A 22931-nucleotide genomic window follows, 5' to 3' on the forward strand; every position below is an offset into this window, starting at 1 on the left:
TGTATATGGAAAGTTGTGATTTTACCACACTGATTGCTTCTCAAGACCATTATACCATGCAACTATTGAATGGGGTGTGGGAAGAGAAGGGAAGACTCCTCAGAAATCCCTGTAAATTGGGTCTGAGAGTTTCTGGGCCTGATGAAATCATCTAGTGACTTATTTTGCAGTCCAAAGGGAAAACCATAGAGGAGACTCCTTGAAAGGTTCCATATGCTTCCATATTGACAGGACTGTGCAATGACTCAATTTTAGAGTGTTTGCTGAAGACCTTCTTATTTCAGGGCGCTTTTAATGTTTTCCATCTTAGTTTGCTATAGGATGGTTCCTGCATTTCAATTCAACTACTACAGTGGTACCTCGGTTTATGAATTTAATCCATTCCGGAAGTCTGTTCTTAAACCGGAACCATTCTTAAACCCTAATGAGGCCTCCTGCTGCCAGTGCCCTTCCACTGTTCAGATTGCGTTTTTAGACCAAGGTAAAGTTCGCAAACCGGGACACTACTTCCGGTTTTGTGGAGTTCGTAAACCGAATAGTTCGTAAACAGGGATGTTCTTAATCCGAGGTACCACTATATTTTAAACTGCCTTTTGTTAAATTGTGTAGTCTGTATTAGGTGCTAAAGTTTATTTTTAAAAAATGTTTTTAATGTTTAATGCTGCTTTCTGTGGGTTTAACAGAAACAGGAATCGGGTCGGCACTTTATGATGTGGAAACATGCCAGATCACCACAATTATTAATATAGAGCAGAGCTTTCCAAACTTTTCATGTTGGTGACACACTTTTTAGACATGAATCATTTCATGACACAGAAATTCAAGGGGGGGGGGGTTACCAGCAAACTGGAGGTTAAACTAACTCCTTTCCAGCCCCGGGAAGAGCACGGGGAGCATTTTCACAACGCACCTACACACTGCAGCTAACACACTAATGTGTCGTGACACTCAGTTTGGAAAGCTCTGATACAGAGCTACCAATATTCACAGTGCGTTAGAAAAACTGCATGCAACTGGCACCCTTCAGATGTTTTGGAGTGTAACTCCTGCCTGCCCCAGCCAGGATATACTGAAAAGGCAGAAAATATCTCATCCTTTGGTTGTTTTCCTATGGGAAGGCTGACTAAAGCCATGAGTTGCCATAAGGCTCCTTTATGATCTTTATCAAGTTATTAAGTAGCTATAATGATATGTTGTCATGGGGGCTGAGAGCCTTTCAGCAACAACAGACTTCCAGATAACAACAGAGTACTGGTCTCTGTCTTCTACTGACAGCATTCATCAGAAAACAGCAGGAAAATGGGAGGGGGGTTAACATTTCTGAAATGAAAGCAATGAAATATGATGGATGATGCCTTCCTGCAAGAATTAGCAGCAGAAGAAGGAAAGACCAGGGCAAAAGGTCACAGTCACTTCGGTCCCGCAATTACTGGATCTTCATTAAGCCCTCCGGAGAAATAAAGAGAATTCAACCCAACCTTCAACACAAGGGCAAAGTTAAATTACTGATTTAAATACCTTTCAAGCCATTGGGGGCGGGGGAAGAGAGAGATTTTACCAAAATGGCTGAATTCTAATCACAGAGGTAGCAATATAATCTAAGGCGCTTTAAAAAACAGAACACACTGTATGATTAATAAAATTAAAGAAGGGCCCCCGTCCATTGGTCTGCAACCTAATGTAATCTTTGGGATTCCTATGATGGCAAGTGCATGCTTTAAAAGTAATAACAGTGCTTGCAGCCATCCCCTGCATCTTAGTGGGCCTGATCCAGGAGACGCATCCGTCTTTGAAGATTCCGTCCCATTCTTTCCAATATGCATCATACAAAAGTTAAGGACATGTGTCTGCTTTGAATTCCTATACTGCAACCAGGACACAGTTCAGCTGATTTGGAGCCCTGGTCACAAGGCTTTTCCTGCAATGCCAATACCCGCAACTCACTTCATTTCCATTTTCGCTTTCCCAGCAAAGGCCGGGGGGGGGGTGCAGGGAAGAAATCAGATTCATGGTCTTCCTTCAAAAATAGTACAAGGATAAAAAGAAAAAGAGAGAGGAACTTACTTGAATCTGGCATCTACTTCCTCAACAGCTTTTTGGTACTGCTCCGTGGTGACTTTATAGAACTGCGAGCTCTAGAAATACAGAGAGAGTGAGAGAAATAAGGGTAAGCAATCAAAGAAGTGCATGCCAAATGAGAAAAGCATTTTTTTTCGGGGGGAGGGGGGAGTTTAGTAATTCATGAGGCCCTAACGAGATATCCACAGCTGCTCTCACTCCAAGTCCAACAATTACTAAGAGAACCTCGTTAAATTTGCCGCTGTGGTTATTCTAAGTGGCGAAAAACTTACTGGGTGGAATTCAGTTGTCACCTTATTATGACTGTTCCATCAGTGCAAGAATTTCTGCTTGCCAGATGGAACAATCTTCCCTCTCCTGCCCCTGTGTGCTGTTGGGGGGGGTGTTCTCCTAATCTGGGGGGAGGCACAGGGAGGGGCAGAAGGAGAGGCGAGAAAGCCCTGTTGCGCTAGGAGGGCTCATTGCACTAGTTGAATTCAGCCCATTGACTGGAAAGTAGACAACCAATTTATTCCTAATCATTCCGACATCCAGCTTCTTCAGACCTGCTTTTATCCAGTCCTTCTGTTCCTTCCTACCTGTTTTCCTTGGCCCTCTTTCCCCTCTGCTTCTTGTTTCCTAGGCTCCCCACTTCCATCTATTTTCTGCTTCTTTCGCCCTCTGTCAATAGGCTCCCCTCTACACTTAACATCCATGGCATTCACGGCTCATGTCTCCTTGTCTTCCATGTTGACTCTGCTCCCCAGCCTTGCTCTGAGCTTTGTGACATCATAACAGTTCAGCCAATGGCAAGATCAAATGCTCACAGCAGCTTCTACTGCTTTCTCTATTGCCCATGGCTAGAGCTTGCCGTTTCTGATAAACTGATAGAACCATGAGAGGGAAAGAGAGAGAGAGAGAGTGGACCTTTGCTTTAGTTTTATAGTTAAAATAATCTATGCATAATTGGACCCTGAAATGGCACCTACATATATATAAATCTGGGAAGAGGTGGGGAGGGCTTTTGCAGAACCTCCCAACTGCTTGTGCCTCTGAAAGGGGGACATGCTTTGCAAAATCAGAATTACTGCACATTCTATCTCTACACATGTCTTGAAATGCCGTCTGCAAAGTGAGGCTGGGGGAGGCAATTTTTAGTGGGGAAAGTGGTCCAATGAAGGATCTACAACCGCCTCACTGCTCAGAATCTGCCACCCCCTGTAACAACAAAATCCCAAACCCATCTTTCCAACCCAGATGTGAAACTCTAGCTGGCAGTTGGGGAAACAGCAGGAGGGCAAAACTTCGAGGCAGATTAAAAACCGTGACGCTGATTGTAATGAGGCCTAGAACCTGGTTGCTAGTTTAATGCAAACAACAGCTGGATTGCTTATCCATAATGCCGGGCATAGAAAGTGGACGCGGAACCTGACCCATCAACAGCCCCTTCATTCTGCCTTGATGCAGGGGCCATGTATGAGATGATTAAAGGTTTAGAAGGCAAGTTGCAATAGCTGGCCTGTACGAACATGGTGATTAAAATGGCGCCTCTGTATTACACCACAGATGTCTTATGCATTTCATATTTATACAGACTACACTTCACATATAATAAACGGGATACCATGCTAGGACCCTGCTCTCAGCACTCTTTAAATGAGACTAGCTATTTTTTGATTGGGATCTGCATATGCAATTCTTCTCTGTGCCCTGCCACAATCTTCATGGTCAACCAAGAATGTCCTCTTGGACCGAGCCATAGCAAACATAATCCTTGCTGTTAGAGACCCCTTTTATGTAGTATTGTGTCACTTCCATTAAGCAAACCTGATAACAAACCTGTAAAGGAGACCAGTATTCCTATGACCCTATTATGGACTGGGGGCTGAAGACAAAAGAGAGCAGTTTGCTCAAACTCATCCAGCAAGTTCTTGGCTAAACCTAGACCAATGGTGGGAACTTCCAGTTTAATTCTGTCCTATATGCTTCAGAGATGGTTACATGGTCTTCCCACCAGCTACAGTAATAATCTAGCAGTGAACATTATCACGTTGCAAGTATCCCTACCTCACATCACTGGCTGCCATGCAGGTAAAGAAACTCGCAGTCCATGTGGTAAACACTATCAGACATTTGGCTTGGGGAGAGCTTGCTTATGGGGACATCATTTTTGGAGACATCTCTATGGCTTGCAAAATGGGTAATCTGTCCCTCGGGCACCAACTTTCTTAAGCTGAAAATCCCCAAGAGTTTTTAAATCAGCAGGTAGAAGCTTTTAACCTCAGACACGCTCCTGACTATCAGATCCAAACCATGGTTATGCGAAGTCAGAAGAAGAAAACATCACAAGACATTTTCTTTCTACTTGTGCCACATTAAGAGCAGAAGACAGGCAACAGGAAACAAGGCTCCTTTACTCCTTTACTATGTTGATGAGTGAAAGAAACTACTCCATCTGGAAAGGTAAAAGGACAGATATTTAAATCATCTTAGCCTGTGTCTTTTGCTTTACCAGGCAGCTCTGAATTCGCTGGGGATCTACAAAAATCATTGGAAAAATCATTAAGCTGAGAAGAAGGGCAAGATTGTGTTTTGAGCCTCACACTTTTTACGCAAATTATAATAAATTGTGTAACAGATACCACAGTCAAAAGGGCACACAAATATTAGACAGAACATGGTGGTCTCTCAACTCAGAGCTTGCTCCTGTGATCCAGACCTAATAATTCATTTGTCTGCGGACCCAAGTTCCAAGCATGTGATTTTGGGGGTAGTTTATTTTTTAATAAATCATTGTTGGCTGCTAAGAAAATGAAAATGAAATCCTCTTCACACTGCTGACCCCCATTGCATTTAGCAATCTCGCTCGTCCAATGACAGTCACATCCAGGTTCCTCAGATACAGATAAAATCAATAGGGATGTGATTAGACAAGCAGACGGACGACAATGCACATACGGACAGGTCACCATTTGAGATGATGAATAGTCCTCTATCAACCAACAGTCCCCTCTGATGCTAACATTTACTATAATCTTATTTGGGCAGCGATTTATCTTTCTTGTGCCTGATCAATAAAGATGAACACAACAGTTGTAAGGATCGATTGCAATTTTTTATCATTTTAAAGCATGAAGGCACATTTCTGACACAAAGGCAATATTCATAGTGTAGTTGTTCAGCTTTTTCTTTCTTTCTTTTAAATCTGCCATTTGAGGGAACAGCTGAGTCGCGACCCATTGAGAGGCTTTAATCTGACTGCAGACTATCAAGCAGCCGTTTATCAACTTAGATCCAGTTTAGCATGGCTTTCAAATGACACAGCTTTCGCTTGAAGTTGTGTAAAAGAATGTACGTGCACGCGCGCACACACACCACATATGCAGAGTGGTATGCTGCGATGAGCAAATGGGCTTTTGTTGTCTAACGAAATTCTTTATTTTAAAGAGAAACTCCAGAACTATGCAAACATTAGCTAGAAATGATCGTGGTTGCTTTAATGGACTGTCAATTAGAAACTACATTACTGTACAGGTTCTAATGTACTGCCAGAGAAATGGCTTTTTGCTTCTTAGCTGGTTAATTGAAATTGTCACTTAATAGGACGATAAATTGTGGGGCTATATTAGCTTTAGGTCAGGTAAAGTGGGGATCAAGGGTTCCATTCTGAAACGGGCTTTGGAACCCTTCCCCAAAACATCAGGATGGAAACAAGCAAGGTCTTCACATTTTCCACTTGTGGCATATGAACGAGAGACAGAGTTTTAAATACAGAACCTAATGTGCAACGAATTCCAAATGTGCAAGAGACAAAAACTGTTTGCAGACTGTCTTTTTGGATGCGCAGAGCCAGTGTGGTGTAGTGGTTAAGAGCGGTGGACTCGTAATCTGGTGAACCGGATTCGCTTCCCCGCTCCTCCACCTGCAGCTGCTGGGTGACCTTGGGCCAGTCACACTTCTCTGAAGTCTCTCAGCCCCACTCACCTCACAGAGTGTTTGTTGTGGGGGAGGAAGGGAAAGGAGATTGTGAGCCGCTTTGATACTCCTTAGGGTAGTGATAAAGCAGGATATCAAATCCAAATCCAAACGCTGAGCCCTACAGAGTTTTAAAAATTCCCTGCATTTTAGATGCAACTTGCAGGGCAAACTAGGTTTAAAGAATTGCTGGCCCAAATGGCAGGCATTTGCGGGTGGAATATAGTTCAGTGGAACAGAAGGAGGAAAAAGTATCCATGGCTCAGTTTACTAGCACACCTTTGCAGCATGACAGCCGCCAGAAAACCGAGCCGCATGGGTCCTCTTCTCTGAGGAGAAGAGTGTGTGTGAAGCAGCACTTCGAGAGGTTGCTGCCATTTTATTTTTGTCTCATAAATACAACAGAAAAGCCAATTTTATAGCAATTTTCATCTTATAGTACATTACAAAATTGCATGTTGACACAATCAGAGCAAAACTAATGAGAAAGAAATGTGGTGGCATGCAGCTACTACAAATGCCTTTACACCAGAATATCAACTCCTTCTACAGGAGCTTGAGGGGTATGCTGTAGCAGAGCAACAGGCAAATCTTCTACTCTTTCAATTCTGATGGGACTTCAGATTGTAACAGAACCTGAAGGTGGGACTGGAGGGATAACAAGCAAGGAAACAGCCTGCGCACCAAGCTCTGGCAAGGAACACTGGGGGGAACCAACTAGATCAGCCAGGAAGCATATGAGCAGCGATAGGCCTATTCCACTGCTTAAGCCTCTGTAAAGGTTTTCAGATCAAGCTCCCTCTATGACTAAGTGTAGCTGAGTGCTCACTGGAAAGACAGACCCTGAAGCTGAGGCTCCAATTCTTTGGCCACCTCATGAGAAGAGAAGACTCCCTGGAAAAGACCCTGATGTTGGGGAAGATGGAGGGCACAAGGAGAAGGGGACGACAGAGATGGTTGGACAGTGTTCTCGAAGCTACCAGCATGAGTTTGACCAAACTGCGGGAGGCAGTGGAAGACAGGAGTGCCTGGCGTGCTCTGGTCCAGGGGGTCACGAAGAGTCGGCCACGACTAAACGACTAAACAGCAACGAAAGCTCTACTGCTCCCATGCTAGACCACCCTTTCTTTGCCATCCCATTCCCCTCCTCCTGTGCCCCATAGCTCAGCAAGGTCCAACACTGGTAAATAAAAGTGATCCACTTGGCGTTGCGTGTTTGGACTTTCAGAAAGTGCTTCTTCGCAAAGCGCTTGGTTCAGCTACAGAATATGCTCTCGCAATAAGCAGTGATGGACACCAACTTGGATGGCTTTAGTTGGGTAGCTCAGTTGGTTAGGGCATGGTGCTGATAATGCCAAGGCTGCAGGTTTGGTGGGACAACTGTGTATTCTTGCATTGCAGTAGGTGGAACTAGGTGATCCTTAGGGCCCCTTCCAACTCTATAATTCTAAAAGATAAATTTATGGAGAATAAGGCTATCAATGGCAAATACCCAAAGTGGCTATGAGCCACCTACACTGTTGGATTTAGTGTGCTTTTAAATGCCAGCTGCTGGGAACCCCAAGGAGGGAAAGTGCTCTTGTGGTCAGGTCTTGGTTTGGGGCTTCCCATAGGCATCTGGTTGGCCACTATGAGAACAGGATATTGGACTAGATGGGCCACTGGCCTGATTCACAAGGGCTCTGCTTATGTTCTTCCCACATTTTCTTTCCCCCCCAATTTCAGTATTGTTGTTTCCTCTGTTACAGTACACTGTCCGCAAGTTATACTCAAGTGACTTACATTCGTTCATTTCCTTATTCATCATTCATTCAGATAACAGATCCTCCCAAAGCAGCTTAGTAATAAGTAATTATTAATTACTGTTGTTTTATTGTTTTGTTGCGATTCTTCCATTGCCAACTCCTTTGGGAAGATCTGTGCCCCTGAAAAGTGGCACAGAAATAGTTTAAAGGAAGCACATAATTTAGCTCGTTAAATATAAATCAGAGGAGCGGGGAAGAATAAAACCTTCTAAGAATTCCAAAGTCAGCGCCTGCATTCCCAGCCCATGATACCAGCAACCTCAGCCCATCTGAAAGCCAACTGGGAAAGAAAAGTCTTTGGGCTCACCAGAAAGAAAGGCAGGAGCCAAACACAACTCTCATGGAAGAGATTCCCATAATACACAGCGGCCCGTGTGTGTTAAAATACTGGAAATAAATAAATAACCACGGGGAAACCCTCTATTGTGTGTCCGTCATTCTAAATCTATTTACTGGCAGTGGCAGATCCAGAAGAAAGGCCTTAGAATCAACTCTTAAAGCCTGGGCCAGTTATGTGGGTGCAGGTGGTTCTTGAATGCCTTTCTCAGACACTGTGATTTATTGAAAACAGGCCTCTTTTTCGATAAAGCTGTGGCAAGGGTTAAATTAAAAACAAGTGAGGAGCTACTTCACCCAACCAACTTCTGATGTGGAATGAAGCTCACTGGCTTTCATTTAAAAAGTAATGTATGAATCACACCTTCAATGGAACATGCTCTACATCCTCGGTAAAAAAAAAAAAAAGGTCCCTGCAGAATGTTACAAGGTCAGCTGTTTTCTCAGTGTATGTGTGTCTTTAACCTAAATTGAAAATCATCTCAGGGTGCTTCATTAGAAAAGGTGCTAAAAGATCTCACGTCATCGAAGCAGACAAAAGGTTATCACCATTGAAATGCATCTGAGTCCTCGCTTGCACTTCACAGAAACAGACAGCTCTTCCATGTGCCTTCCCACTGCAAATCTGCTGGAACCACCTTTGCTTCAAAGACAGAGCGTATCTCCTTTCTGAACTCTGATGCCTCATATTAAAACAAATTCAGATGAAGTTTATGATCACACTTTTAACTCACTCTGTGTGAAGGCTCTGAGTAGGGGATTGGCAAAAACCCATTTACCAAATACAGCTCTTAATGACAAATGGGAATCACCATTAGGGTGGGCAGGGGACCTTCAGGGTCAACAGACTGACATCAGAACCTACAAAAGGTCACTGAACTTCCAGGTTTACTGCTCTGTACAGGGCAATGGCTTGTGCACCATCACATGTGACAGAGGCACACCTGTCTACCTGATGAAACACATAGATAGGTGTCTCTCACACTACTGGTGTATGAGATGTTTGCCTACACCATGAATGGAGAATCTCTGGCCTTCCAGATGCTGTTGGACTCTAAAAATCCCATCAGCCCATCAGCCCTAGCCAGCAAGCACCTCCTGTACTATCTGTCATGGGCCAGGGCCAGGAGTCATCTTTACCGGCTGAAGGGTGACTCCACCTGCAGCTGATCAGCCTTCAAGGACACAGAACAGAAGGCACTGATGAGAACAAGCTGGCTGCGGACTTCTTAAAACAGAGCTCTCAGCAGTAGTCAGATGCCAGAAACAACACCTGTGGTTCCTGGCCCTACTTTGATGCTTCCTGCTCTCCATCTGGAGTCCCTGACCTCTGGACCGTCTGACTTCGTATGTGGATTCTGCTCTCAGACAAGTGTTCAAAAGAAGATATATGCCACTGAGCAGTAGCTGTTAACCTCAGGGTACAAGGAAGGACCTCTTAAGGGTGCACCACCACCTCTTTTAAGGTGAGTGGCACTGCCCCATCGTGAAGAGAGGCATTCCCTGCCACTTGACCCCCACCAAGTCAATTTCTCCAACCTAGTTTTTTATAAGCCAATATGGACAGGAGTTGAGGACACATGTGATCAGCTACCTAGTTTCAAGCATCTTTTGCTTCTATGGTGTCAAAGCATTCTAAGTAGACTGTCCAAACTCACCACTCAGGTAAAGCTAACTAACTTGACCCCCTTCTCAAAAGGTACAGGTGCATCACTTCACTACTAAAACATTCACCAGCTAATTTTGAGAGATGCAAAAGAAAATGGAAACCTCTCATCAAAGGACGTACCTATTTCACAAGCCGTGTAGCTATTCACTCAACCATCTAATCTGCATGTAATTGAAGCACATTCTGCTAATACAAATGTTCTCGATCCCTGGCACATTCTTAGATGCTCAATGATATCTACACATTCTATTGACAGGATGCCTAATCAAAGCCATTTGTGTTTACAACTTTTTGTTCCTTGGCGCCTTGTATCTGTGATACTACATATTACAAATCTCATTCTCGCTAAGCCACTGTTTGTGATTCTTCTGTACTCTGAAGGCCCTCTGTCATCTCGCGCTGCTTTGAGAAGGCTCCGGAGGCTTAATTGGCAAGCAAGAACTTACCATTGTTCCCGCTCCGATAATACCGGCATTTCAGACTGTGAACACGCATTAGCAGAAATGGCACATCTATAATATTGCTGGGCATCTACTGAATTCTGTAGCGCAGGACGCTAGCTGATTTCTTCATATTCAAAAATATGCAAAAGGGGGAAGGGATAATTTAGTTTCTCAATGAAATAAAGCCGTCTCTGGGGATTAAAATACTTGCTGGTAAATGTTATTCCACAATGGCTTGGGCATCAAGACCAAAAGAAGACACCACCTGCTTTGCATCCTTCAATGGGATTCCAGGATCAAAAGAGCATACCCTCTTGAGGTGCCATCCAAGTAGCAGAACAAGACAGAGAAGCCATAAAGTTAGTTGTCTGTGGCTGCCACAAAATTATGGATCTCTGTCTTGGCAACTTACGAACAAAGAAAGACAAGAAGCTAGACATATGTCTTTAGCTTGAGCAAGACCATTGATGTGTCTAAGTCAGTACTGTCCACAATGTCTGGCAGGGGTCTCCAGGATTTCAGACAAAGGTCTCTCCTAGCCCTTTCTGGAGATGATTGGGTCTTCTGCATGCACATCAGATGTTCTGCCACTGAGCTATGTTGTTTCCCCTATTAATATTGCTCAATCTAGCAACCAATATTCACTGAATGGTATCTCTGCTTCCAGTATTTTTTAAGGATGGCAGGGTTGATAAAATCCCATGCACAATGACCTGAGCAACTTAGAAAGAGGCCGAGACAGAAACAGAACTAACAATGATGGATAATTACTTGTAAGACTTTGGGCCTTTTAAGAATTATAGATTACATTTAACCAGGATATTTTCTATTTGTATTTTATTCTAAGAAAGCCCTGCTCAGCCAAATCAAAGGCCACATGCCTTTCAGTACTCCATCTATAGCTCAGGTCAGTTGGAGGCCCCCTGAAAAGGTTGAAGGAGTTTGCAAATCATTCCTGTTCTTTACATTCATTCATGTATGGCGTTCCCTCAACTTATGAATGGACAAAAGGATCATACAGTGGTACCTTGCGTTACATACGCTTCAGGTTACATACGCCTCAGGTTACAGACTCTGCTAACCCAGAAATAGTACCTCGAGTTAAGAACTTTGCTTCAGGATGAGAACAGAAATCGTGCAGCGGCAGCGCAGCAGCAGGAGGCCCCATTAGCTAAAATGGTCTTCAGGTTAAGAGCAGTTTCAGGTTAAGAACGGACCTCCAGAACGAATTAAGTACTTAACCTGAGGTACCACTGTACTCCCAAATTAGTTTCTTATGCACCTCAACTTTACATAGGTAAGTTGAGGACCACAAAGAATTAGTATGTTACTTTTGCCAACTCATAGGCATAAGTCCTCAATCCATGGCATGAATGAATCCCAAATGGTGTTGGTGGAGGTGGCAAAGAATGTACCACCTGCTCAGCATTTAACCTCATGTTGGCACATTCTCCAGTTGCACACCAGAAGCACTGAGTCACACTGTGACTCCCCCTCACATGGGCAGCAGCGCACTGTTTCACGGTCAGCCTCTGCAAATGCTGTGCCAGTATTCTCCATCTCTTCCTTCCTCAATTCGACATTTGTCTCTGAGAATCAATGTCAGGCCTACAAGGCTTAAATTTCCACCTGGTTCACATCTACCTACCAACTCGGTATGAAAACTCACTTACTGTTCTCTGTTTCAGAGTTCTCACGGCCCCTTCCTTTACTACGCAACTACCAGCTCATTCATTTCATTATTTGCATTCTTTTTTTAAGAACAGAAAACACCACAATCTTTATGGCAGCTTCCTATTCAACATGATTTCCTTACTCAGCTTTGCAATTATCCGCCTTCTCCCTGCCCTTCCTGCCCCCATCAGTTTCCACTGTCATTTTATCCACCCCAATAACTTTCACACGCAACTTACTGTAATGCATGCACAATCCCTCTCTGCTCTCATCTGCCCAGATCTCCTCCTCAAGCTCCCCCTACCCCATCTTCATGTGAAGATAGTATTTCCATTTCTGTCCCTTTTCTGAGCACCAAAAGCAAACCCTAAACTCACGTAGAAGCATGGGTGGCTGTCTGCAAGCAAGCGCTTGCTGCCGAGTCAAAAGTAAAACTTGTCTCTTGCTTAGCATTCATTTCACCTTTTCCCAAAACCAAGCTTTTAAACCTACATAGCAACCGCAATCTGCCAACAGTTTGACCTCGCTCCCAAAGGGGCACTCCTCCATTGTCTCCCAAGACAGACGGATGCCAACCATTTCCAAGGAAAGTTAGTAGATATGCTCTGAATGCTTTCTAAGTACGGGGAGGGGATTACAAGAACTGCACAGCTCCCTGAGCTCACCTTAAACCCAAATGCTCACTGATTTCCACATTAAAGTAAAGGTAAAGGGACCCCTGACCATTAGGTCCAGTCATGATTGACTCTGAGGTTGCGGCACTCATCTCGCTTTACTGGCCGAGGGAGCCAGTGTACAGCTTCCGGGTCATTGTGGCCAGCATAACTAAGCTGCTTCTGGCGAACCAGAGCAGCACACGGAAACGCCGTTTACCTTCCTGCCGGAGCGGTACCTATTTATCTACTTGCACTTTGCCGTGCTTTCGAACTGCTAGGTGGGCAGGAGCTGGGACTGAGCGATGGGAGCTCACTCCGTCATGGGGATTCAAACCGTCGACCTTCTGATCGGCAAGTCCTAGGCTCTGTGGTATAACCCACAGCGCCACCCACATTGCTTGCCCCCTTTTAAGGTGCAAATGCAGTATCTGAAACCTTTTCCAGATCCTGCCATTTGTTTCTGCAGGAAGGACCATGGTTTACTGGCAGAGAAGAAAGGTTGCACTGCTGAAGGTTCGAGGGTTAACCTTTAGCATCTACAGTTAAACCACCTCACATGGCAAGCTAAGGTGGAGAGCTGCTGCCAGCCAGGAACAGCAGACAGGCGTAGTTCACATGAATCAGTGATCCGAATTAGCACAAGGCGAATTCATCTCAAAATCAGTGAACAACTGAGCCTTCGCTGTGATGAGTCCTTTCAATGTTGCTTTCTCAGGAAGCTCTCCTGCCAGATATTCACCTCAGCACCCCGTGCATCACTTCTAAATGCTGTATGAAGACTTTTTTTATTGTTTGCCTTCCTCTCTCTTTGTTTCAAATCCATTTTAACTGCAGTAAGTGATTTTTATCGTATTATGGGATTCTCCCAGAGCTCTATCAGTGTGCTATATAAGTGCTGGTTACAGATAGGTAGCCGTGTTGGTCTGCCATAGTCAAAATAAAAAAATTCCTTCCAGTAGCACCTTAAAGACCAACTAAGTTAGTTCTTAGTTGGTCTTTAAGGTGCTACTGGAAGGAATTTTTCTATATAAGTGCTATATAAATAAAACCACGGCTCTTGTTGTGGCTCTAGCAGTTTCTTTGTGTCATTTCATTTTCTATTTTCAGTACTATAATTTCCTTTAGTGTGCACAGAGTCCAGGGGAAAAAAGAAAAGAAAACTCTATATATTTAGTGGATGTCACACTTGAAAGTATGGTCATTACTTTGTAACTGAAGAATTCTGGGAGCCTGAGGATGACTTATTAGGGAGATACTATGCAAGAGAAGTGGTATTTAGCTAATCTGAATATAATAAAAGCCCAACACATACGCTATCTATTACCAACCGAAGGGTTTTTTTATATAGAAAAAAAGAGTTTGGCATTTAAATTTTCTTGTTAAAATTCATAGCACTAGCCTGTCCAACTTGCACGCATCTGAATTCAGCAAGAAACACCTCTACATATGGAGCTGTTCACAAGAGAGGGAGCTTGCACATCTATTTTTGTCACCTGGATATGGCAATGCTAGCATTCCAGGGAGAATGAAAACGAACGGAACCCCATAACCATTTATGCTGCAGAAAGCAGAAGCAGAGATTACTATCTTCAAAACAAAGCACTGAGTACTTCAGCTGCCAGGCATTCCAGCCTTGCATGAAAGTAAAACCAAGATGAACGAACAGTTACCTGGATTAAAACTAGTTGTTTGGATAAACACGTTTACAATTCAGCCTGGTTTTGATATTCAGTTGCTAGAGAGATTTACTAGTTTAATGTGTTAAGATTATAGTGGATATCCACTAAGGCAGCCTTTCTCAACCTGTGGGTCCCCAGATGTTGTTGAACTACAACTCCCATCACCCCCAGCTAGCAAGGCCAGAGCTCAGGGGTGATGGGAGTTGTAGTCCAACAACATCTGGGGACCCACAGGTTGAGAACTGCTGCACTAAGGGGTTATCTCCAGAGATGGTGAGAATTCCAGGGTCACCTGTTCCAATTGGGGTGGTTTTATTTTGTGAGCCACTTTAAGGACTTCAGTGGAAAAGCAGGTGAGGCTGATAGGACACTTACTAGCACAGGGTCATCCGGTGAACTTTACGATTAAGTGCACAGGGTGAGGAACATTAGGTCCTACGTACCGTGTTGTACTGTAGTGCCCATCAACACCAGCCAGCATGTCCTCCAGTCTGGGATGATGCAAGTTGTAGCCCAACAAGAAATTTAGCATCCACCCCTGCTTTAGTGGAGGGAGACAAGTGAGGGGGTTGAATGTGGGTTGTGGTCCAGCACTCTATCCATTGCACAAAACTGGCTCCAATATGGTAAAGGATATGTCCTTCAATTCTTCGGCGATCAGCCTTCTTTATGATGGCCGAAGAATTGATGCTTTTGAATTGTGGTGCTGGAGGAGACTCTTGAGAGTCCCATGGACTGCAAGAAGATCAAACGCATCCATTCTTAAGGAAATTAGCCCTGAGTGTTCACTGGAAGGACAGATCCTGAAGCTGAGGCTCCAATACTTTGGCCACCTCATGAGAAGAGAAGACTCCCTGGAAAAGACCCTGATGTTGGGAAAGATGGAGGGCACAAGGAGAAGGGGACGACAGAGGACAAGATGGCTGGACAGTGTTCTTGAAGCTACCAGCATGAGTTTGACCAAACTGCGGGAGGCAGTGGAAGACAGGAGTGCCTGGCGTGCTCCGGTCCATGGGGTCACAAAGAGTCGGACACGACTAAACGACTAAACAACAACAAAATGTCCTTCAAGAAGCCCATCTCTTTTTAAGAACAGTGCCCTCCAAGTAGTTCCTCGACATCACTGTTGTGGCAACAGACTTCCAGGAAAGCAAGGCTTAGACAGCTTACTGGGCTTCGGCTAAAAGGCAGCAGAAAGATTTCCAACAGCAGGTGGACGAATGAAGACCCCAGCACAATGGCAGAACAGGTGAGGACAGAGGGCCCTGATGGCTATCAAAAACGAAGGAATTCGGAGCCATCTGGAGCATCACTTTGCTGCAGTTTGTGCATCTAGGTACGCACAAAGAAGCAATACCATGGGAATATATGGTACACAATAAGAAAGGGTTAAATCCAGTTTTTCGGGGGGGGGAGTGTGAATGAAGATTTCAAAAGTGGCAGGGGAGTCACTGTTCATTTCAAAAGGCATGATTATCTTCCTATATTTCAAAGGAAAGGCCTTTTGAAAGATCTGGCATGGAAATATGCATCTGAATAGAGGCATATTGAAAAGCCGGGAGCTTTCAGGTATAATGGTTCTCAGTCAGAGCGCTGGATGTGCTACAGGACTTGATTCCCTGTGGCACATTTTAACACAGTGGAGCAGAGCCATCAGACCTGCATTATCACCCCTGCCCAGCTACAAAAACTGATGGTTCATTAAATTTCCTCCCTCCCCCCCCCCCCGTCTCGCAGCCTTCTCATAGCTACCGCAAGCTCCCCATAAAATTTCTGGAGAAGCCTTATTCCTTTAGTGCAGATAATCTTATCTGAAGCAGACATTAAAAACCAAGAAAATAAAAAAGAGCCTGAAATGTTTAATTTCATCAAAGAAGAATAAAGCAAGGAAGGCGGTTAATACGAGTCATGCAGGTTGTTAAAATATTAGTATAACACTCGCCTGAGCTGTGTGTGGAAACACAAATCATTTCCCACACCCTGTCCTTCCCCTGCAGAAGAAATCCAGGTAGAAAAATTCTAAGTTAAAGCTAGTCAATGGATTTTCTTTCTTAAAAACTGAAAGTCATCACAGGGATGTGCCAAAGAGGTTCGGGATTGACTTCTTCATTGATTCCAGATGCTGTGTTAATTTAGTCTTCCTTCAAAATCTATCCTAAAATCTCCATGCCAATACGCCGCACTCTTCTTGCATCAAAACCCATTTCACTGCTCTGCCTCTAGAGCAGCCTATCTCAACCTGTGGGTCCCCAGATGTTGTTGAACTACAACTCCCATCACCCCTAGCTAGCAAGGACAGAGCTCAGGGATGATGGGAGTTGTAGTCCAACATCATCTTGAGACCCACAGATTGAGAACTGCTGCTCTAGAGGGTACTCGTAAGCATATTCATGTGCACAAAGGACATTACGCTGGGGTCCACAACCTGCAGGTTTCAACTGGCACCATATATTCAGATATCCCCACCTGATCTTCCGCAGTTACAAGCTGGTAGAGTGGCTTGATGGTGAAGCTCTGAGCCCATTACCTTTATCTGTGGATGACAGCAAGGTCATCTACCAGTATGTAATGCATAAATGATAATTAGCATTGCTGTTGTTATTACCTGCATTCATTAAGGGTGATACAGATTACTACCTGAACAAAAGACTTTTTTGAGTAATTTTGTACATTTTAATATGTACTTCTTTAACAAAGTTTTCCTTTTCTAGTGAAAAATTAGTTTGTATTTCAGTTGTATTGGTTTCCTGAATTTCATGGGGGAAAGTGCTCATGGTCTCAAATTAGGAACTGGCAGCCGGATTATAGTTCAGTGCTTCTCAAACTTCTTTATCTGGGCTATAAAAAATTGCTCGCACCACACCAACTTTTTAATTGATAAGAAATACACAGGGACGCGGATGGCGCTGTGGGTAAAACCTCAGCGCCTAGGACTTGCCGATCGCATGGTCGACGGTTCGAATCCCCGCGGCGGGGTGAGCTCCCATCTTTCGGTCCCAGCTCCTGCCCACCTAGCAGTTCAAAAGCACCCCTAAGTGCAAGTAGATAAATAGGTACCACTTTATAGCGGAACGGTAAACGGCGTTTCCGTGTGCTGCTCTGGTGCCGGTTCGCCAGAGCAGCTTCGTCACACTGGCCACGTGACCCGGAAGTGTCTGCGGACAGCACTGGCTCCCGGCCTCTAGAGTGAGATGAGCGCACAACCCTAGAGTCTGTCAAGACTGGCCCGTACGGGCAGGGGTACCTTTACCTTTACATGGGATGCGGGGAGAGCAACACCCTTAGCAGTGTTTGATTTATAACACTCCACAACTACTTTATAATATGATCATGGGACACCCAGAAAACATTAAACAATGCAGCTACATAAGAACAAGAATCATTTCCAAAATATAATACTGATTGTCCTCGAATCTTCATGCTAACTTTCCATCCTCCTTCTGCCACACCCTTTAAGAAGCACAGTTCTAGCTCTTCACTTCCTGTGCCACCCAGGCAGCTTGCCAGAAGAGGGAGCCACAGACCCAGTGTGCCAAATAGTCGTGGCTCTCTTGCGCACTGCCAAAGCACCTGGCTAGAAAAGAGAGCTTCAGGGGCAGAGGGGACTGGAAACCTATGTCCCCACTGTGGAAGGACGTGTGCATCCAGAATTGGCCTCCACATCCATTTATGGACTCACTGTTAAGACAGTGTTCATGGAAGACAATCTTACTTGGCTACGAGTGATCACCAAAGAAGAAGAAGAGCAGGTCTCAAGCCTACCAATGTAGCCATTTGGCAGATGTTCTGAAGGACCAGTGAGGTAGCACTATGGGTCTCTAGAACCTACTAGACTCACCTAGCTAATTAATTTGCTAGCTGCCCTAGTCTCCTCTCCACCTCATTCTGTTTAGACAGTTTACCTGGCTCACACGCCTTCCTGGCCCTGCCTCTGACTATGCCTCCAGCTACCACCCTTAGAACCACTGCACTTTCTTCTTCCATGGCCACAACCCTGTTACATTTTTAAACTTGCTACCCATCAGACGCCAGATGGGGCAGAACTGACTATATCTGGGATTGTTCGGGAATGGATCTTTGAAAAAGACGCCTTTTTGGACTCCACAAAGATAAAAAACTCTGGGTTTTCCTACTGGCTTCCCCGAGTAAAAGCAGTCAAAATCTGTGCCAACTACTTGGCGGAGATCACTGATCCCACCCTTCGGAGAGCTTTCACTATGGCACGGTTTCAAACATTGCCAACTGCATATCTGACCGGTAGATTCACAAAAACCCCAGTAGAACATCGTTTATGTCCTTGTCTTATGGAAACTAAAGAGGATCTTACACATTACCTCCTCTATTGCCCCATCTACTCGGGCTACTTCTACTTCTGCTTCATTGACTATGCAAAAGCCTTTGACTGTGTTGACCACAGCAAACTATGGCAAGTTCTTAAAGAAATGGGAGTGCCTGATCACCTCATCTGTCTCCTGCGAAATCTCTATGTGGGACAAGAAGCTACAGTTAGAACTGGATATGGAACAACTGATTGGTTCCAAATTGGGAAAGGAGTACGGCAAGGCTGTATATTGTCTCCCTGCTTATTTAACTTGTATGCAGAATTCATCATGCGAAAGGCTGGGCTGGATGAATCCCAAGCCGGAATTAAGATTGCCGGAAGAAATATCAACAACCTCAGATATGCAGATGACACAACCTTGATGGCAGAAAGTGAAGAGGAATTAAAGAACCTTTTAATGAGGGTGAAAGAGGAGAGCGCAAAATATGGTCTTAAGCTCAACATCAAAAAAACGAAGATCATGGCCACTGGGCCCATCACCTCCTGGCAAATAGATGGGGAAGAAATGGAGGCAGTGAGAGATTTTACTTTCTTGGGCTCCATGATCAGTGCAGATGGTGACAGCAGTCACGAAATTAAAAGACGCCTGCTCCTTGGGAGAAAGGCGATGGCAAACCTAGACAACATCTTAAAAAGCAGAGACATCACCTTGCCAACAAAGGTCCGTATAGTAAAAGCCATGGTTTTCCCAGTAGTGATGTATGGAAGTGAGAGCTGGACCATAAAGAAGGCTGATCGCCGAAGAATTGATGCTTTTGAATTATGGTGCTGGAGGAGACTCTTGAGAGTCCCATGGACTGCAAGAAGATCAAACCTCTCCATTCTGAAGGAAATCAGCCCTGAGCGCTCACTGGAAGGACAGATCGTGAAGCTGAGGCTCCAATACTTTGGCCACCTCATGAGAAGAGAAGACTCCCTGGAAAAGACCCTGATGTTGGGAAAGATGGAGGGCACAAGGAGAAGGGGACGACAGAGAATGAGATGGTTGGATGGTGTTCTTGAAGCTACTAGCATGAGTTTGATCAAACTGCGGGAGGCAGTGGAGGACAGAAGTGCCTGGCGTGCTCTGGTCCATGGGGTCACGAAGAGTCGGACACGACTAAACGACTAAACAACAACTCGGGCTTTAGAGACGCATTGCTGCAAATTATACCCAACTCTATAACTAATCCTGAAGATAGAGTAAAATTCTTGTTAGTTGATGCAAACCCACGTATTACCCATGTGGTAGTGGTTTTTGTGATGAAGGCCATGAAAGCCAGGGAAAGATTTATGGATGACAATGTAAAGACCCCTTCATCGTCTGTTTAACTCGTTGCTTGTTTTCCCTCTCTTTCTATTTTGTGGGATGAAGGTTTTGTTGGCATAGTATCTAATGAATTTTAATATTTTTTACTATTGTTGTGTTGATGTTTGTGTACAGGCATGGTCCTCACAATAAACGGATTTGTTGTTGTTGTTGTTGTTGTTGTATATCTGGGATTGGAAAACACGTTTTCAAAAGCAAGTCCCCGGTATTAGATATTAAGCAAAAATGGCTGATTTGTCACAGTCTTCGGTCTGCTGAGTCAATGGAGAAGTCAACACTCTGGCTTTGAGCATACTACCTTCCGAAGCAAATTCTTCCCCAAAAAGTTTCTGGAGCACTGTAGTTTGTCAAAGGTTGCTGGGAGTTGTGAATCTTTGAGGGACAACTGCGATGCACAGAATTCTTTGGAGGGAAAGAACGAGCTTCTAGCGTGGTTTAAAGGGTTGGGACAGCATTCACTGCTATTCCTACTCAAGAGCAGACCTGCTGAAGTTAACGGAGATGACTAACCTAGGTTCATTAATTTCAATGGGTTTACTATGAGTAGGACTTGGCTGAATATAGCCCACAGAGTGGGTACACAGTCTCTGCATGCTGAATTTCTGGCTTGAGGCAAACAAAGTCTATTTTAGTTTGTTTGCATGTACAAGTGACCGTGTGCGCACAAATGACTGCAACTGAAAGCTCTACCTGACAAGATGTAACATGTGTGCTACTTTGGACGAATATTCAGTTCCTCCCAAGTGCAAGACAGAAGTGTGTGGTATTTTCCACCACTATTTATTCATGCAGAGTTAAGTTTGGGGATTTCACTTGCCGGCATACATATGCACTTACAGGAGCAGCGAATGAGCAATGCATCACGTGAGACGGGTTGTCTCTGAACCAGAGCTTACTGCTCAGTGAACCTAGAAAGCAGACCTACAAAATCCATCAGCTGCCACAGACGCACGGCCCTCTCTCAGGGCTTTGCCTCAGCAGTTCCCCGTGGCCAGTGAAAAGACCTCTATTCAGCTGAAGACCAAGTTATTAAGAAATGGTTTGTCGTCTTAGATTGGATTGATCATTTGTTTCCCGAATTCCTTTTCCCATCATTTACTCATTATACGCCTCCTCCTGATGGGAGAGGACATTTATTAGCTCCCACATTTATTGCACTGGCAAACGGAAACACTCTGGCAGCAGCATTTCCTGAGGGCTGACTCATTTATTTACTGAATAAGAGACTGAAGTTTTCTAAGGGGCAGAAAAATTAAAATATCACTCAGGCTGACAGGAGAGAAAATGAAGGTCTATATGCGGATGAGAAGGATGTTTGAGCTTTCAGTTTACAAGGCTATTGACTAAAGAGGGTTCGAAAATTGCACAGGGATAACACTCCTTGCATAATATCCTCACACTGATAAATGAAAGGGCCTGGCCGCTTCCACTAATGCATGTTTTGCAAAATTCAGCAGCAGGACCTGGGAATGTGTCTGGAAAACCTACCCTTTTCGTGTCACATTTGTGCACAACTAACTGCCCAAGGCCACAAATATTTTACATGCTTCCTCTCACTGTCACTCCATCTCAGCTTTGTAAGTCAAAAAGCACCACACATCCATTCACAACAGAGATCTGCCCACAAAGATATGGCTGGTTAGAGTTAATCTACAGGCCACTTCCTAAGTCTTAAACAAGGAATCTACTCCTAGCTCTTTCCCTCACACTTCCCAAGGGCACATAATACAGTGGTACCGGTTGCGGACGGGATCCTTTCCGGAGGTCCGGCCAGATCCCAAGGTTTTTGCAACCGGAGAGACGATTCTGCGCATGCGCGCACAGCAAAACCCCAGAAATAATACTTCTGGGTTTGCCACTTATGTATCCCAAAGTTTATGTAACTGGAGGGATTCATTAGCGGAGGTACAACTGTACCCTCTTCTCCCCAGCTGCTGCCTGAAAGGTTTCTGTTTAGCCAAACCAATCTTCCGATCCCTTCATCACAACAGCAATTTTTAAAATCCCAGTTAACGGGTCCCCTCCAGATACTCAAGACAGGTCACGGACGTTCCATGAAATCACAGCAATTCAGCAAAATGGATGGAGCAAGATGAGGTAGTTCCCACTGCTTTTTATCACAAGACTGCAGAACACATGAGCGGCAAAGTACAAACCAGCATAGCATCCCAAGGTGGCTGCTGAATAAAAGGTACTGCACCACTCTCTGAAACGTCCCTTAACAGATGAGCAATTCTGGATGTCTCTTTATAGTGTTTTACTTCAGCCTTTGGGGACTCAAGCAATTTCTAGACAGGAGCCCCTTGGCCACCCAAACCGTACAGGATACTTTTAAAGCACAATACTAATAAGTTGGCCGTCTCAGCCAAGGGCAGGTACATGCAGGAAGCAGAGAGAACCAATAAGTGAATAAAGGCTGGGATGAGCTGCTTCTTCAAAAAAGAACCGTTTCCTATATTACAATGCGGCTTGTCGAGTTCAGCTTTTACATAGGCTCTGTCCAAAACTGCAAAGTAGCTACAAACTTATTCCGAGACGTCTCAGGCAGGGAATGGAGAAGAAGAGAAATGCCACAAGCACTTCAAAAAGCACAGAACAGGAATGTTTGGGTTTAAAGGCAGGCATTAATTTCCATTAATAACAATGAACCGTTCTAGATGCCCAAATCATTTAGGCAATCGAGGTTCGAGAAGGCTCTTCAATCAAAGAGCACTAGCCCTGCACATGTGTGAGCACACAGGAAGTTATTTTCGGCTGTGGTCAATGAAGTGTGAGATATAGAAGACAGAAGACAGGGAGTGTGGGGGAGAGAGAAAGTGAGCGGAATCAGCTCTTCACTGGCTCCCAGCAGAGAATCGAGAGGAAAAAGGAATTTCAGCGGCGCTGTCCATGGTAGCCTGCTCTTTAATCAATGATGCTGAGGTTATCTTCCTATGTATCCACCAAGGGCTCATCCACACTCCTGCTTGCCGCATGCCTAGAAAG

The 22931-nt window shown here is 44.5% G+C and overlaps 1 protein-coding gene across 2 annotated transcripts in view; it reads right to left on the minus strand.

The window, feature by feature from the left end:
* CHCHD3 (coiled-coil-helix-coiled-coil-helix domain containing 3) overlaps positions 1-22931 on the minus strand; it is a 220825-nt gene that overhangs the window by 42869 nt on the left and 155025 nt on the right. For both annotated transcript variants that reach the window (XM_082239304.1, XM_082239303.1), the window contains one exon: positions 2065-2135. In XM_082239304.1, coding sequence (XP_082095430.1) covers positions 2065-2135 — 71 coding nt within the window. The remainder of the gene's footprint in view (positions 1-2064; positions 2136-22931) is intronic.

Source organism: Podarcis vaucheri (genome assembly GCF_965113315.1).
Source record: "Podarcis vaucheri genome assembly, chromosome: 10".
Taxonomy (NCBI): domain Eukaryota; kingdom Metazoa; phylum Chordata; class Lepidosauria; order Squamata; family Lacertidae; genus Podarcis; species Podarcis vaucheri.